The 17,699-nt window shown below is 40.3% G+C and overlaps 1 protein-coding gene across 1 annotated transcript in view; it reads right to left on the bottom strand.

Moving 5' to 3' along the window:
- Window positions 1-17,699, bottom strand: part of CAB39L (calcium binding protein 39 like) — a 37,088-nt gene that overhangs the window by 11,905 nt on the left and 7,484 nt on the right. Inside the window, exons 2-4 of the mRNA XM_059819224.1 lie at window positions 13,582-13,746; window positions 9,150-9,268; window positions 3,511-3,679 (exon numbers count right to left, since the gene is read on the bottom strand). Coding sequence (XP_059675207.1) covers window positions 3,511-3,679; window positions 9,150-9,268; window positions 13,582-13,746 — 453 coding nt within the window. The remainder of the gene's footprint in view (window positions 1-3,510; window positions 3,680-9,149; window positions 9,269-13,581; window positions 13,747-17,699) is intronic.

The following is a 17,699-nucleotide window of genomic DNA, read 5'->3' as shown; positions in this document are numbered from 1 at the left end:
GTGCTCACTTGATTGTCCCTTTATTCCCAAATGTGTTTTAGTATTTTTTACCAGGTCATCTTTTAGAAGGTATTTCCAACATGATTTCTATAGACAGAAAGCACTTTAAAACAAAACGGCATTGTGCATTTACTGGGATTTTAAGGAGAATTCAGTGAATGCAAACAGAATCAATATAAAAGTATTCTAACACTTTCTTTATATTCCTTTTCCCTCCCGCCTTTTCTTATGGTCATTGGGCACAGTACTTAAAATAAACTGGGGTGGGGAAAGGAAGAAGGTAAATTAACCTTTCATGGAGGGATCAGCTATAGCTCCAAAGCTGAAAGTGATCAACATGCTACCCCCCCACCTGGAAGATTATGTTAAGTTTGATCAACTGCTATTGCTCATCTCCAATGAATACAACAAGGCAGACTCAAATTCAACCACTGGATATATACATTTATTTATTTAAAGCCTAAAAGTTAGGCACCAATCTAAGCTAGCCATCCAGGCTCCCTCCACAGCCACTCCCTCCCCAGGAAGGGGTCTCAGGTAGGTGAGATGAATCCCTTCTGCAGCTCTTTTTCTGCCCAAGGTGGGCTTACAGACGCAAGCAGCAGCAGACCTTTTAGACAGCTGGATGGGATGCCTCCCATGCTAAAAGGCCAACTAATTCAAATTTTAATTAAAGCAACCTCTCCCACAGAATGGGAAGGCTGGTGCTCAGCGACAGAGATGCGAATGTTCAGCTCCAGAAGAAATCAAGTCTCTTTACTGGATGAATAGCTATGAAATGAAGTGGCCAGTTTGAGGCATTTAAGTTTAATTTTTATCTTACTGCCTCCTTTAAAATATAACACTGATCACAATAAATGCCTGATGAAGTCCATTTGAGTGGATATTTTTTTCGGTGAATCAGTTGCTATCTTTTTCATCATCTTTTCCTTGGTTTCCTTACCCACAATCAGATACTGAAGCTGACGAGTAGCTGAAGCAGATGCACAGACACATCCTCTACAGAATCACAAATAAAAGAAATCCTTTACATATTAATCCTCTAATTTATTTTTACCATCAATTATAAGAGGAAAGCAGAGTGCTATAAAATCCAGTACATGTTTTTAATACATTCCTTTATTTAGCAGGACTGCAATGATAGCAATTTAAAAGGCTGAGTGCAACGAATATGATTCAGAAGCTTTTACATGCAGGGCACTTAGCAGGCAAGTACAACATTTTTCAATAGGGGGCACAAACGGAATATAATCCAAAATGAGGTTTTGGTAGAAAATCACGAGAGAGCATGGAGCAGCAGTATTCAATCAGCACTCTTTCCAATCGCTGCTGGTACCCTCCACAGCCGACTGTATCTCTAAATACAAGGTGCTTTCCTCTGCTTTTTTAGCAGCTCTGTTTCCTCTCTGCAGTGCACCTGGCTGAATTTAATTAAGTAGTACATCTCCACATCATCAAAAATTCCAATACTTCCCTACTATAAATATCCTCAGACTTTAATGCACATTTAATTAAGCCCTCCTCTGCTGCATAGACTATCCAAGGCTTTCAGCTCTGAACCAGACACCCTGGCGGCAACACTACAAACCCAACACAGGGGAAACAGAACCGAAAACAGGAGTTCAGTAATCCAGCCAGCGAGCAATCATAGCACTTAATGTTTCATAGTATTAGAAATGAAGTAGCTCCATATTTCATGATTCAATCGCTTCCACATCACTTCCTGCTGTTCCAGTTATTCTGAGTAACAGACAAATAAGAGATGAGATGAACAGCTGGTTTATTTCCAGAACTGACCATGTATCAGGTCAGGCAATTTAAAATAGGAGGCAATTTTAAAAAATGCAGTTTGTAGATTTTCCCCAAGCATTTTAAAAGGTGATTTCTGCCCTATGTCTGAGGATGAACTGCCCTCATACTCTTTCCAGTGCACGTGAAGATGTAGAATCCTATTTTTAAATCCTGCTAAAAATACACTCAGATCATAGGGGACAGAAGTAAGTTCCACAGCTGTAGATCCGTGAACTACATCAATGCCTGTTTTTTTGAAAGGGTTGTAGCAGCCTGTGGTCCTTGGTGCAGCTTAACTGACCCTTGTCCCCATCGTGCCTCCTGGCTGGGAGGCTGGAAGACTGTCCATCACCAACCACACACTCTGCTGTCGTGATCAAAGCAGGACCTGGCCAAAAGATGCAGATCTCTTCTGCCAAGCTGGCAACAGAGTCCAGGAGCCCTTTTTCTGACCAGAGACAAACAGTCTTCTGAGCATAGGGTAAAATGCCAGAGACAAAGGATTTAAATATCTTAGTTGCATTTTATACAGTCATACACGTGTATTTTTACCTCTCTGTACTTCTGTGCTACTTCCATTTTCATAACATTTACCTAATGAACACCACAATAGTGCAACTTAAAATAACAGAAAGATACTGCTATTGATTAACTGGTGGTTTGAATTGGCAATCCTGCTCAACTCATTACTGAAGAATGCAATGTTATCTCCATTATGCAAATCTTTACCCCATTCAGTAGGTTAGTAAAAAACAAGGCCAGGTTTCAGTATGAGTTGAATTGCTGAGCTGAACTCTATCTAACATTCCTTAAAGTTATTCCTAAGGCCTATCTACTCATGTTTCTAATTACCTTTGAGAGGGAAGAATGATCAACTTGTTTCTTTGACAGCAAGGAACCCAATGACAGAAGAAAAAAAGGACTTATGTCTATATTCAGAAGAGTCTTTACCTGAAAAGAATTTTCCCCAGCTTTCTTAAATTAATTTTCAGAAATAAATAAATCTTCCCTGTACATTAAGCTCACAGACACCAAATTGTGCTCAAAGACTATACTAGCACCTTGCAGTAAAGATGATGGTCACAAAAAAGCTTGAAGAAATTTGACAAGCTTCACCCCACTTCATTTTAATACAACACAGACTCTTATACAGAGTCTACGCGGTGCTTTCACCTACCTAGCTCACAGCAGTACCGTCCTTACACTAAATCATGGGTCACAAAAGTAAGCATACAAATAAGTTGTAAAATAATCAGCAGGCATGGCATTAGTCTAAACTTGACTGCTGAACTCAGAATGGTCAGCAAAAATTAGACGATTTTAAAAGCAAATTTTAAATTATTCCTTCTGTTTGCTGTTTGTGGTCATGATGGGTAGTGGTTTTGTCTCTTGGGGAAGGTAGGGAGAGAAAAAGGTTATGCATTTCACAAGAACTGTACATAATACATGATTAATTTGAGTTTTAAATGGTTGCATAAAAAGCCTTGGGTTATCAAGATGAAGAACGTTAGTGAAATATAAATCTGTATTGAATTAAAGATTCTTTGCAGACTTGATCACTGTTGTGAATCCTGTTACAAAGAGACCAAGGATTAATTATATCCTTTACTGAACAATAAAAAAGTCACCCAGTTTAAAGGCAACACAATATTCAGTGATGACTACTGACGGAGTGCCATTTTTGACACAACGCTATGACGCAGGTATCGAATAATTTACCTTGAATGTAGCAAAGGCATCAGAAGCTATATCAAACGTTGACATTTCCACATATTTAAAAAACTCTCTGAACTGTTCCGAAAAAAGTATGATTTTCGCCAAGGGTTCATGCCGGATACACTCTCTCAGCATAATGCCACAGCGTAAGGCAATATTTGGGGATTCATATCTGAAGAATTAAAAGAAAAGATCAAAATGTAGAAGAACAAAGATAAACGGGCACTTTTCTAGCAACAGGGAACTTTGTAGCATAGCAAATACGTGTGCCAGAAAGAACACAACACACAGACGGCAGCTCCCAGCCAGAGCACTGTACCCAGCTTCAGGACCTCAGCCCAAAGCTAAGGAGCAGACACACAGATAAGGCTGCCAGTGTTCCCCATCGCAAACCTCTGCCTTCACGAGCCAAAACACATTGTAGTGTAAATGTGCATTATACCTCCTCTCTGCGGAAAGACTCTGGGGAGTGCGTAACGTTTCGACAGAGCTCCTTCACCCTTTTAGATTTATGAGAAAGCAAAGCCCATACAATATAACAATCTCCCTTTTTCAGATTTAATTCTGAGCTCCTCAGTTTATCCAAGAAAAATATAACACCTCATGGCCATCCATCACCTCCCACTCCTCTTATAGAGACTGTCACTCTAGAATATTAACGTCTAACAAGGAAGGTAGGAAGAGTCTATCCAGGTAGTCTACACAGGATTAAGCTTTCTGTAGCTCTGAAGATCTTTTTTTTGCAGATTAGGAGGGATTTTACTCAATCCCTCTTCTGCAGAGGCTACAACTTTGTTCAGAAGACAAGCATTCATTCCTCAAGTTACAATCCTGTTATGGCACATGCATTGCAATAGCCAGGAGCCAGCACACTTCTCGATCTTGGAGAAGGAGGGAGGGGAGAGGCAATTCAGATCATCTTCTATTTCTATAAAGCCTTGATTTCTTAAAGGTGAAATTAATCTGAAACAAAACTGTTAGAAACACAATTTAAAAAAAAAGGATGAAATCCAACAGTCAGGAAGGACTTAAAATGAACTTCTTCCAGCAATCTTCCGTCATGTGAAAGCAGTGAAGTCCAAGGGGACAGAAAGCACACTCTTTCAATAAGCTGGTTATACTATATCAGAACTGTGTATTATCACCCAGAGCTTATCAGCATCATTTTTCCTTTGTACAATTAATTCCTATCACTAGGCCAAAAAAAAGGGAAGAAAAACACAAAATGCCATCTGTGCTGTAAGTGAGTGGGCCCTCAAATTTACCACCAGCTTGCAATTTAAAAGAATGGTAGTGTTTTGCAAGCATACCAGAGCTGCATACTTCGACCTGATGTCAACAACCATTGGCTTAATGAAAAATGAACTACTATTCCAAACAGGCAAATGAAACTTCCCACCCTCAAGGAAATGCAGGCACTCAAGCCCCTATTTGTTTCCTTTTGGGAAACATCTGCAAACGTGAATTTATAATTCTTTAGACAACGGAGATTCGCTGATGTTTTCCGTTGAGGCGTACCTCGACTCCATTAACAGGAATATTAATTTTCAAGCAAAAAGAGGCGGAGGTGCTCCTAGGATTGCAGCCAGGAAAATATTTAATAGTTGGCTAAGGAATATTTTGGTTGGAATAAAAGCAAATTACATTGTTTCCAGCACAATAACTTTTTAAAACACAAGTATCAACAGAATCATTCTTAGTCAAATGCTCCATTATCTGGAAGTGGGTTATGGACCTTTGGCTGTTCACAGAAGCGAGGGAAGTTGGGTTTGGCTCCTGGAATATGCCTGGAAGAAGTTTACAGGCTGCCCAGTCATAACTGGCATGTTCTCTGCACCCACACTTACATGCAAAACCACCAGGCAGGAATGATAGAAATGTGTTTCAAAATCACTTCTAATGAGCAGTTAGTGCTCTGTGCTGACATACTCCTGCAGCAGAAAAAAATACTGAGAATACTGAGTTCTTCTCTGGATGAACTTAAAACCTAAAGAAACCCCCACATACTTCCAGGGGTGAGCAGAAAAGGAAATAATGGACTTGAAATATTTCCAAATACTTATTGTGGAGGCTGAAAGAGGCAAGACTGAGAGCAGAGATGCATTTCAGCGCAAAGGGAATCATACTTGTGTGGCTAGTGCAGAAGACAGTACAAGGTAAGGAGCACAGGCAGGAGATTAGGAAGGCATCGAGCCTGGGAGACACAAGGTCTTGACAAACAGCTATATTCTGATCTGATTTTACGCTAACTTCTGTAGCTTGAGTTTGTCCTTGGATAAGGAGTTTATCCTTGGATAAACTCAAAGGGAATTCTGCAACTTTAGCCAATATACCATTAAGCTTTAACTGCACTGTGATATGAAGACATGATCACAAAACAAATTGGGACAGTACCTGAGTACATTAGATAGCATGTGGCATGATAGATATTCATAAAGGAGCTTATAAATTTGTCACTTGTGAGAAACAATGCAAGTGCCACAAACTTCAAGTCCTCCTCAGTCACAGTACTAGAGGGAAAATATTCTAAATTACAAAGGACTGAAGTTATTTCTGGGCTAATGCACTATGCTGACACCAGAGAAAAATTTGGCCCAAATATATCCAGTACCCTATATACACCAAACATTGTATTAATCATACATTATTCATACACAAAGCCTGCACACGCAGAAAATAAGATAGTATTAAAGCAAGTCCTCAGGCAGCAGGAAGGTCAATCAATCTACAAAAAACCCCAAAAAATAGTCAACTATGTGCTGTATGTTCTTCTGAAGCTGGGAAGCTGGAAGAAAGTAGCCGACAAGTAAAAGGAAGCCTAAAAGGTAAGAACAGTTATCTCAAGTTGGCAGTGCCACTGGAGTATTAGGCAGGAAGCACTGGGCGGGAGCTCTGATTCAGGATCCTTCCCACTCAACAGAGCTCACATTATGCAACGAAAAAGCAACCTTTTGTTGATGCTGTTGGGAGCTGACTGTCAGGGGGCAGAGGAAATTTTGCATCCAATACAAGTAAAACAATGACAAGCCTTCACAATAGTCCCAGGCTGTTTCTTTTATAATCATGGTTGAAATTTATTTTTTTTTCTTTCCAAATAATGTCATATAACAAACACTGAATGGTACAAACCAGCCAAATCTACTTTCCTTTCCTTTAAGCGGATTTTGATATCATATATTTCATTTAACTTCATCCTCAAGTCACGTTTTCAAGTGTTGGTGTCTAACGTGAAGTGCGTGTTTCCCAGTCTCATAGCTGATTGCACACAAGCACCACACGCCGCGTGCACGCAGCAAGCTGTGCGTGTCGGGCCCTACCCTTGCGTTAGGCACATATTTTAAGTATTGTTTTTAGACAGTCCTGACAGCAGGACATAGGCAGGTAAGACAGCGTTGCGTTTGACATCATTACACTGTCCTGCAGAACTGCTCAGATACCGTCAGGGCTGGATAGGACTGTCTTCTGGACTGCTGCTGATGAATTCAACAGCACTTTCTAACAAGAAACTCCAGAAATGGCAGTTCTGATACAGTGCAGTGCCGTGGAAAGATCGCAAAGGAATCAAGAACAAGGAGCCTGGGGACCAAACTAACATGGACACGCTGCTGCACGCAGCAGCAGTCTCCAAAAAGCACGTAAGTGATGCCATTTAAATACATCCACTGGCTCAGGTCACCTACAGTAAAATGTCTGTCAGCAGCACATATGCGTAACATAAAATCTTTACTGTCACCTTAATATTCTTGGTTGTTACAGATGCCAAAGAATATCTGGGACACAATCCAAAAATATTTTTTAACTTTAAATAAAGCCCAGACATATGGTAGTGATACATGCACAACGTGCAAAACCAAAATGAGTGAAAAATCAAGAAAGCAAAGACAGAGAAAAGGGAAGAAAATTATTGTATCTCTATATATGGAATTGGAAACAGTTGTACAACTTAATGACAACTGAGAGAATTATCATCACTGTCCTGAAATACCTAGTTTGAGGTTTATATAAATGGTGAATTTTAATGAACAAATGAAACCAAAATCCATTTAACTAGCTTACTGGTTTCCCTTTCTGAGGAAGCTGGTGTTTAGTAACACAAAACAAGTCAAGAGTTTCAAAATTAAAGCTAAATCACAATGAATCACTGTGCTTGTAAGAGCAAGACCTAGCTCAGCCCAGCCACCTGCCCGGGCTCCCCACCGCCCTGCCTGGGAGGAAGGCAGCGGGTCCGGACCTCCTCCTGCCACAGCAACCAAGAGCTTCGCCACCACGGTCAACCACACGCTCACAATTCCTGAAATCCCTGGTACTGACTAGTTCTCTCGGTTACTTTTTTCCCTGCTCAGCTGTGCTGGAATGTGCCAATTTTGAAGGGAATAACTATTTTAGAGGACTTGCGTGCCTATCTCTCTCCTGGCTCTGGTCTGCCCCTGAGGAAAGGGGGAAAGCTGAAGGGAATTTTCCCCTCGGGGCTGCAGCCATGTCATGCACAAACCTTAGATGCTGCTTAAGTACTTCCCTAACTCTGGCTGTGGAGCAAATGGTACAAATGCAAATCTTAAGCCTCAAGAGCAAGAAAGAAATTTATAAAAATTCATTCTTGTTAAGAACCATTAGTTTAAAGGGCTTATGCCATGTTTTTAAACGGCTGTTAATAGCGTGATCATACAATTACTATGAGAGTCCATGTTGTTTCATACTGATCAGCTAATAAATGCACTTACTTCTACATCAGTTCTTTAATCCCAATCACATATATTCTCCTTTCCTTAGGGAAAAATAAACAAAATCCTAAAGTTTTGGCTTCTTTGGCTTCTGTGGTTTAGAAAACCACAGAAAAGTGAGCAGAAAACAGTAGATTTCAAGGGTTGGAAAAGCAAAGCTTCTTGCTGAACAGAAGGTGCATTTGGCCAAAAGTAAAGGGGACAGAAACCTCAAGAGTTTTAGGCCAATGCTTGTGCACTGCTGAATGCAACTACAGCTGATGTCCTCTCCACACAGCAGTCTACACCCCTTCCTTGGCCAACTTACCTTGGGAACCACCAGGTTATAGCTGAGCACTGACTCCCTCAAAGGTTAAAAGACAAAAAAACCCCAAACATTTAATGCTGAAAGTTGTGGAGTTCATTACAGAATTGATTTAAAGTTCTTCACATGTGGCTACAAGTGTTGGAGAAGTCTGCCCCACAGACACAACTATTCTTTTTCTGCTTTTTTTTCTTCTCTCTGTTCTACCACATGGTGGTCCAGCATTTGACTCCAGTTATTTACAGACACCGCTATAAGTCACTCCTGCAATGCAAAAAGGTCTAAATGAAACTCAGCAGTCGTCAACAATGCTACACAAGAGTTTAGGGCAAGAACTGAAGTACACGTCACATGGGGAGCAGTCAAAAACAATCAGCACATAATTATTCCAACATGAAGTTTGGTGAAGAAATAACGGCCAAATAAAATAAACCCGTCATTAAAAAGTATACAGTTAAGTAAAAAGAAAGTCAATATGAAGGAAACAAAGTAAGAAATCTGGAACAAAATCTGAAAATTCTTTTTTTTAAAAACCGAAAAGTGAGGAAGTAGATCAACTGCAATGCCAGCATGTTCCAGGCAATGCTCTTTAATAAAAATCAAATTAAAGCACTCACCCTTTTAGAAGCATGAATAGGATATGTGGATGGGCACTAATGTATTCCACAGTAGGGCTGCGTGTGCCAATTTGTCTTCTCAAGATGTTGTTAAATATCTGGGAAACGTCCTTTTTGCCCTGTTAAAGAAGAAGAATATATCTTCAACTGGAAAAAACATTAACAAATGACCATTCACTATAATCTCTACTTAAAGTGGAAATGAAATTGAAAACAAAACAAGTTAGTCTCTCTTTTTGGGCTTTCCACAGTCCCACCACCTCACACTTGCTGTTTCTTCAACGCCACAAGAAGGCCGCCCCACAGCCCAGACTTACAAAGCTAAAGCTTTTCGTTGTTCAAATGCAGTCAACGCCAAGTGTGACTGCATTTTTGAGAATCAGGGTTAAATTTAAAACTGCGCCCTTTATTTCACCATGAAGAATGAAATAATTACTACTGATAGAAAGGCTGCACCACATACACGTCTCTGCTTCAGTCACAACTAAGATGGAAAGGACCCTTCACTTTGTCCTAATTTTCTCCTATATACACACATCTGCACAATCACGTTTTGTCTTTGAACGCTTCCCTGTGCCAACAGCTTTTCAGAAGGTCTTTCCAAATTATGTTCTATTCAACCACAGGGTTTCCCAATACATCTTGCATTAGAAGTCCTCTTCCTCCCCCACTGCTTTCTCCCCTGGCCATAAGAGACAAATTGATGTGTGAAATTAATGGAGGGGGGAGACTGCTGCAGTAATGACCAGTAACCAAGGCAGTGAGTCAACAGCGGGTCACTATGCACAGGGCAAGCTAAAGCAAAAGGTTACTTATAATCTGTACATGCTCATTGATCTGTGTCGAGGGGGCAAACATTCCTCGGTGGAGAACTTACTGAACATTGGAAGCCAAGGAACAGATAGTTTCACACAGAGGGTAATTCCCTGGTTTCACCTCCACGAATAAATCACTGCTGAGAAACACAAAATATTCTGCTTTCCTACTCGTTCCAACCCAGCTTGCTTGGAGACTCAGGGACTTGGGAAATTAAATAGGAGAATCGAATCAGAGCAGGCCAGTCCATCTGCCTTTGTCTGCAACACTTTTGACCCTTGGACAGTCTCTTAATTAGGCTAATTCTTTATAAAGTCATCCCGTTCTCCCCTATCTTTACAATACCCATACGTATGTCTGGAATCCTGTGATCCCCAGCAGCTTCAGCAGTTACTCCAAGATGAAAATAATGCAGACAGAGAAGAACTGTTGATAGGGCAGGTGAAAATGGCCAAAAATTAAGTGATCCTCTCTACTATGCCAAATTTTATATTAGTTACTTAATATTAGGTACACTGCAGCATTATATCCAATAGCAGAGAGGAGATATATATATCTCTATATATCTCAGAGAGGAGACATATATAGATCCAATTATATCCAGTTTTCTAGAGACCAGCGATGGTGAAAGCCAGAGAAGCTGGTCTCTCTGGGTTCTTCTGGAGGCAACAGAGGCAGATAGGAGGGAACCAAGACAGACTTCCCTCACCACCAGACATCTATAAAAATTGTAGGAATACTTTTGCAACACTTCTTACTTGGATCTGTGATTCAATTTTGCCTTATAGTGAAATACATATGGCCACTGAAGCACAAGATAAGGCAGCATGGAGAGAAAGTGGCTAGACAAGAACAAAAAAACCTGCAAAGGATGCCATTATGTAAATAACCAATTGCATAATAACTACACCATAATTTAGCTCCTGTATCAAGACAAAGTAAGGGAAAGCTTCTAATGTCACCAGTCCTGGGCTTGTGGCTATTTACTGTCTCTTTTCATGGCTTTACAGCTTGTGAACCTTTACGCTTACATGTAGTTAGTAACATCTGTTTTTTTAGTTGACTTTTTCTGTATGCACACGTTCCTCAGTTCTTCAAAGTTCAACAATAAATTTCGTATTTTAAATTTCAAAAAATCCAGTCTGATCTTGATTCTGGGATCCTGCCCAAATCCAACTTTAGTGCTTCGTAACAATATCATCACCAAAATCATATCTTATTTCTTGAGTGGCAGAAGCACTAAACGCGTGTTTTCTATAGATGTGTGATGGACACATGCAAGGACACGACAGTCTCCCCTACATGCACATCCACCACCAGCCACACGTGCTGTAAGTGTACTGGCAGATAAAACACAAATGAGACAGGACTTGAGTCCGTGCTTCTGCCTTTTTCTGGGTGGGGGCATTAACTCTGGTCTCATTCCTCTGAACAACCATCAAGTTTCATGAAGTCTTTGAAAACCCATCTTCAAAGGGAAGTACAGCTGTGCAAAATTGGGATCAAAGTGGGCAGCAGGGTTGGTGAGGAGGACACAGGGAGTCAGGACAAAACAAAGTAACCTGCATAAACACTATTCCCTTCAGAAATCAGATTTTCAAGTAATTTATGATTTTGCTTTCTACTGTTACATACAGATCAAAAAAATAATTTGCATGTTAAAAAGTGATTAAATTGCTTGTTCAACAAAGAAACCTAAATGCCAACTGTGGCCACCAATATAACAAAATGGAAGCAGAAAAGCTGATAAACTTAAAAAGTCAATGGGAATATGAAGACAAAGCAGCACATGCTCTTACTATCCTCTTGTTCAATGACATTTCGTTTCTACTGGTTTGCCAAAAGAGTACGTATAACAGCTTTGCTAAACGATTGAAAAGGTTCTATCATGGAAAAATCTATTTTGCAGTAAGAGTTATTAGAATTGTTTGTAATAACAGTAATTCAGCAACAGTGCTTGCATTTGAAGACTGTGGGTTCAATATGTCCATACAGAATTTTTTGTCTGACAAAAGCAGTACAGGCTGTCAGGTAAATAAAAAAAAATGCAGTAGTTTCTCCTCTGTGGTGTATTTGCTAACAGTATCTTCTCCTCCCCCCTCTCCTTTTTTCTTAAAAACAAATAAATAAATTACTGGATTTTTAGGGTTTTGGGTTGTTGGGGTTTGGGGTTTTTTTGTAATTAAGACATTTAACAGTAACCAGGGGTGGCAGGGAGAAGACAAATGAAAGGATCTCAATAAATTCTAGCATTAAAAAAATCTCCTGAACTTAAAGACCAGAGGAAGTGTGAGAGAACTCCACTAACAACATTTTCAAAAATTGTTACAAAATAAATTCCCTTGAATCCTGGCTTTACTGGATGCGGGGGGAAGAGGGAGAAAAAGAAAACATAAATCTCCCATCATTCCTCCCTTTCATTCATTTACAAAATGGAAGGAAAAGTAAAGTAACAACAAATAATTTCAATAAGGAGAAAAAACTTCCGCAAGAAAGTAATTCCCACAAAAGGTGGCTCTGAGAGCATCAGGCAATCTCTCCAGGGAACTGATTTTTAAATTCAGCAGCTGCCCTGCCCTATACGTTGGGTATTGCTCCTGCTTCAGACTTCAGCAGTGGAGGTTTCGTTCCTGGGAGCTGGGGATTTCTCACTGTTCGGAGATGCTCGGATACCTGTGACGATTTACCAGCGCCCGGCAGCCATAGAAATCGCAGGACTCATAACAGCAGTCCCTGGGGACCACTATCCCGGCTGACTGTAGACCACAGGAATACTATAATGACCTGTCAGTGATGAAGTTTCTTCCCAGTCCCTGCCAGTCAATGGTCAATTAAAAGGGTTTATATTTATCCTGAATTACTGCAATTTTCTCTACCATAACTCTTCTTTTCCTCACTTATAAGTAAGCTCAGTTGTCTTAGTAGTTGTCTACTAAGTTCTTGGCTTTAACAACAAAACTGGCAAGGAGCTCCATGGAATATACAATTATGTTTATATATACACATTTTTTTTTCATATTAATCTTTCTGCTGGCAAAAAAAGTTATATTCCTTTCTTCTTTTAATCCAAAGAACTAAGTGGGGGGAAACCAGTTTATCCTTGCCACCTGCTGTCAGTTTTTAACACATTTTTCAACTCCCTTCCTCTCAAATAAACCATCCCAAATTTTTTTCAGTCTTTTTCACGAGATTTTCCCATGCTTCTAATTATTTTTATTCCCTGTCCCTGGACCCCTCCTAAATTGGACACACTCTTCAGAGACAGTGGCTGACTCTAGTTGCACTATCCCAAAGTAAGAGGTTAATCAGTGCAGCTTACAAGGTCGGTCACAGACAGTATTCTCAGCATCATTTCCTATCTTGTTTGGATATACATGGCAGTATTTTTTTCTTGGTTTTAAGAAAATCAAGAGATTTAAATCAGATGCATGGCATTTACTTCCAGTATACGAGCACATCTATCAGGATACTGACCAACCTATAGCAGCTACTTCCTTCAGCATGCAAAACCCACTTTTGAATACAATAAAATTATTTAGACTTCAGAAAAATACAGCTATACTTACTGACAACACTGAGACCAAGGAGATGAAAAGGTTTATGGATGCTGACCTACCTCAAAATCTATCAGCTGCAGGTTGGCAATAAGCGTCACTAGAAGGCCACTGTTGTATAGCTCTTGTGCCAGCTGAGCCACGATTTCTGTAGGTGGCTCTTTGTCTGTGGTCCCACACAGAATTTCCTTCATTGCTTGCAGAGATTTTGACACTTCCTCCGATGCCTGTTTGCCAGCAGATAAGGGTGTTGTTTAAAAAAAAAAGAAAAATGAAAAAAAAAGTGTTTTATTTTAAAAGACAAGCAGTTCAAAACAAAAGCTTCTGACCATACTTACAATGATCGTTATCTATTGTAAAATGGTTTAATAATGTTATGTAATCACTGAGGCTGGAGCATCCGCACTGGATCCTGCAGGTCCTACGCAAGCACACAGATATATTCCATTTAAACACAGACGGGCATAAAATAGGGCAGGAGCGCAATTACCAACCGGCGTCAGCAAGATCCTTTACGGGTTTGGAGACAGGCACTGCCCTGCAGAAGCGACAGCACTTTCAACATCGCTCCCCCCACATCCTCCCCAGTGGGGTCCATCGACACTCGTGGGGCGAGAGGTGCCAGATGGAGGTACTGAACCAGCTGGCTGGGTGGCCGCTCTGCTGCTTCCCCACCAACCGCTTGCGGATGGACTGTCCCAGCTCCTCTACTGGTAACCCAAATAAATCCTTGCACCCCTGCCAGCTTTGCATTGCCACCATCTATTTCTCCTCATCGTGTGTGGTTTGAGCCAGCATCTTCCGCAAGGGATTTGCCTACTGAGCGCACAGGCACTTCAGTCTCAGGTTGGGAAATTAATTAAATTAAACAATTTGCTTTAGTAAAGCTCCACAGCTGCCACCAAGCGAACTAAAATAAGTCTTTCATCCTTTGCTCCCACCTAGCGTATACCAATTCTGTGCAATGTTTCAGGTACCTAATGTAGAGGACACATCAGGAATTACCTTAAAAAATATCTTGACCAGAAAGCTTACAAGAGGAAAATGAAAGAGAAACTCATATTAACAGCTAACAGCTTAGTGTTTGTGGCAGTCAGCAGGTTTAAATCAGATGTGAACAGTAATGTCCCACTTCCCAAGGGGAACAACTGTTGACCACAGCACGGTAGCTCTGGCTCACACTCTCCTCCCAGGTTTACTCCACTTTGTATAAATAAAGACTCCATGGAGCAAAGGCGTATTTTTTCACATGTGTGTGTGCTTTAAATCCCACCTGCTCTAACCATGGGGCTATGGAGGCAATGGCTTGCTCTGGGTCAGGGTATATTTAATGCACGCATGACCCGCAGCAAGGCTGGTGGCATTTTTTGGCAGGGAGTGGGAAGGAAGTAAGGGAGAGGTTTGAAAGCAAAGCTGAGAATGACAGGAAAGTGCCAGGCAAGATGGTTAAAGATGCTGAAGATAGGACAGCACTTCATATCTATACTGCAAAACAAGGACAGCACTTCATGTCTATATTGCAAAACATTTATTTGAAATGAGTGTTTCATTAGCTTAGCAGGGGAAAAAAAAAAATAAAAAGACACACACAGAAAACCCAAGAATCATTTGTAAAAGCTAACTGGACATTAATGGATGTTCAAAGCCAGATCAATAATTTCAATGCATCTCTCACATAAACTGAAAGGAAAAATGTCATGCTTTCAAATACCACCCCATCAATCTGCATAAAATAACCCCACAGTGCTCCAGAGAGGCGCTCTCAACTGCTGCTGATGTCCCAACACTTTAATACTGATTCAAACCACAGATTTTATTCACATTAGTGAATAAAAAAAGTTTGGGGGTTTTTAGGATTTCTAGGCCTTTTCTAGGATTTTATTTACATTAGTGAATAAAAATCCTAGAAAAGGCCTAGAAATCCTAAAAAAAATAAAAAGCCATTTTCACATTGCATCTACCTGAAAGATTCAAGCATTGATTTTGCACAGCATAAAGAAATGTTCTCCCCCAATCTGTTTGTACCTACTTTCAGTTTTCTGCTAGTTGAGATAGGTCAGCATGAGCAGCGTGTAAATGAATATGACTATATGATAACTTTAACCACAGCAGAAGTCTTGTTGTTCCTTACCGTCACTCAGCAAAAGAGCCTATTTTTACCTCAAACGTTAGTGGTATGTCACTAGAGATATCCCACAGAGCACAGATGGGATTAACAACAGGGGTGCTATCTCAGAAACTAAAGCTCTACATCTTTATAAGAGCTGTGCAAATATTTTCATATCAAAGGAAAAACCCATACATTTTTGGCTTTTCACCCATTCTGCTGGGCAGGGTGTGAATATCTCTGGCATTCTGTGGTTAAGAAAAAAAAAATAATACCTTTCCTTTCAAGTATAAGTAGTCCTTTCTGATATGTAGAAAAATGTCTGCAAGACATAGCTTTAGGTTTAATTCTCAAAAAGGAGGCCAAAAAGTAAAGTGCTGCAGGAGAAAAAGAAAATACAGAACACTGCGGTGTTGATGGGCATAACTGGGCACCACAGCTGTATTCCTCTAATCATCTGCCATCCCATCATGCTCATCTTCTTAGCTTTTCTACATGCAATTTACATTTCGTGTTTAACTTCCTCCCCCTTCATATCCTCTGGATAGTCTGTGGTTTGACATTCAACCCACCACCAAAAGCTATTCCCGGTCAAATCTAAGGACCGCTCTTCTGTGCCTATCCCTCATAATCTATCTGGAGGAAAAACATAATCCTGAACACAGATTCTTAAATTAACAGCCACTTCTAGCCTCCACTTTGACATTTCCACTTAATCTTACAACAGTTTTAAAATAATACCCTAAGTACATAAGCACTGTTTCTGGGATGGAAACTTGCTCCAGACTCAGGGGAGGGGAAAAAAAAAAAAAGGGACATTCCAAGATCCAAAGACCCAATATCTACCCAAAACAAACAACAAAGCAAATACATTCACTCAAATACATGGAAAATAAGAGACGACAGAAACATAGCTGCAAAACAGCTTGTTGAAGAAGCCGGACTGGTCCTGACCCCCTTTAGGAAAATTTGCAAAAATCAACAAAAACCTCAGCATGACACCCTTCCTCCCAGTGATGCCACAAACAGAATTTCAGTGACAAAAAAAAGAGAGATTTGATAGAAACTCCAAAGTCTATTATGACTTTCGTACTACTATTTATTCTCCATCAGTGGCAACAGTAACAATAGCAAAGTGCTGCAACTCTCACTTCGGCAGAAGTTATAGAGCAAAAGAAAAGGTTTTATGAAATATCTAAACACTTTAAGTCATTTGTCTCATTCTTGCAATTAAGCACAATCTTCTTTCCAGAAGATTTTCCTTCTATCCTCTAGCTATGAGCCCTTTACATCACGACTGAATTTATGCCATTATATTTAGAGAAGCCGGTGTGAGCAGAGAGAAAAAAGAGGGAGAGGCGATAACTGAATATAGAATCCTAAACAGAACAGCTTATATATATTACATACAGATGTCGAAAGTGGGATATCCTGAACTTTGAACAATTTAAGTTGCAGACAGGGACAAAGCACAAGATGAAATGCAAGCTGATTCCCAGCACACGCATCAATTTAACGTTTGTGTTGCCGTCACCGCCCAGACGTCAGGATCTTGACCTCCTAAAGCAACTCACAGGTTTCTAGTCTACAGGCATCTCAGTTCACAACGTCCAAACTTGGGAGGATCCAATTCCACTGCAGAACACTAAAATTCAGGGTGGGTACATGGGTAAGTCACAAATCAGTTACAAAGTTGATTTGCAATAGTTGTGTAAGGGAAGTGGAGGAGACCACAACCTGTACCGACCTGTGCAGTGAAGGCTGTTTTTTCAATGATGGCCATTTCTTCTCTGTTTTGGCCCAACACAGGACTAAGAAGTTATTTCCAACAAGAAATAACTCTATCCACAGAGCATAGTTTATCGTGACCAGCAACCCACAAGAGGTTTCTGGGTCCATTTTCAAATATAAGATTTTGCGTAAATGTTGAAGTCTAACAATTCTTGGATTACTTTGCTAACCCTACTGGACTAGATGACGTACAATAGCCTGGGAGCTTGAGAAGTGACAGCATATATAAGCTTATCTCTAAGTTAAATTATAAACGTGCTCAATCACCCCTGCTTACAAAGT

The sequence above is a fragment of the Gavia stellata genome, chromosome 1, assembly GCF_030936135.1.
Source record: "Gavia stellata isolate bGavSte3 chromosome 1, bGavSte3.hap2, whole genome shotgun sequence".
Classification (NCBI taxonomy): domain Eukaryota; kingdom Metazoa; phylum Chordata; class Aves; order Gaviiformes; family Gaviidae; genus Gavia; species Gavia stellata.
Note: the sequence above shows the minus strand (reverse complement) of the source record. Positions and strands in the feature narration are given on the sequence as shown.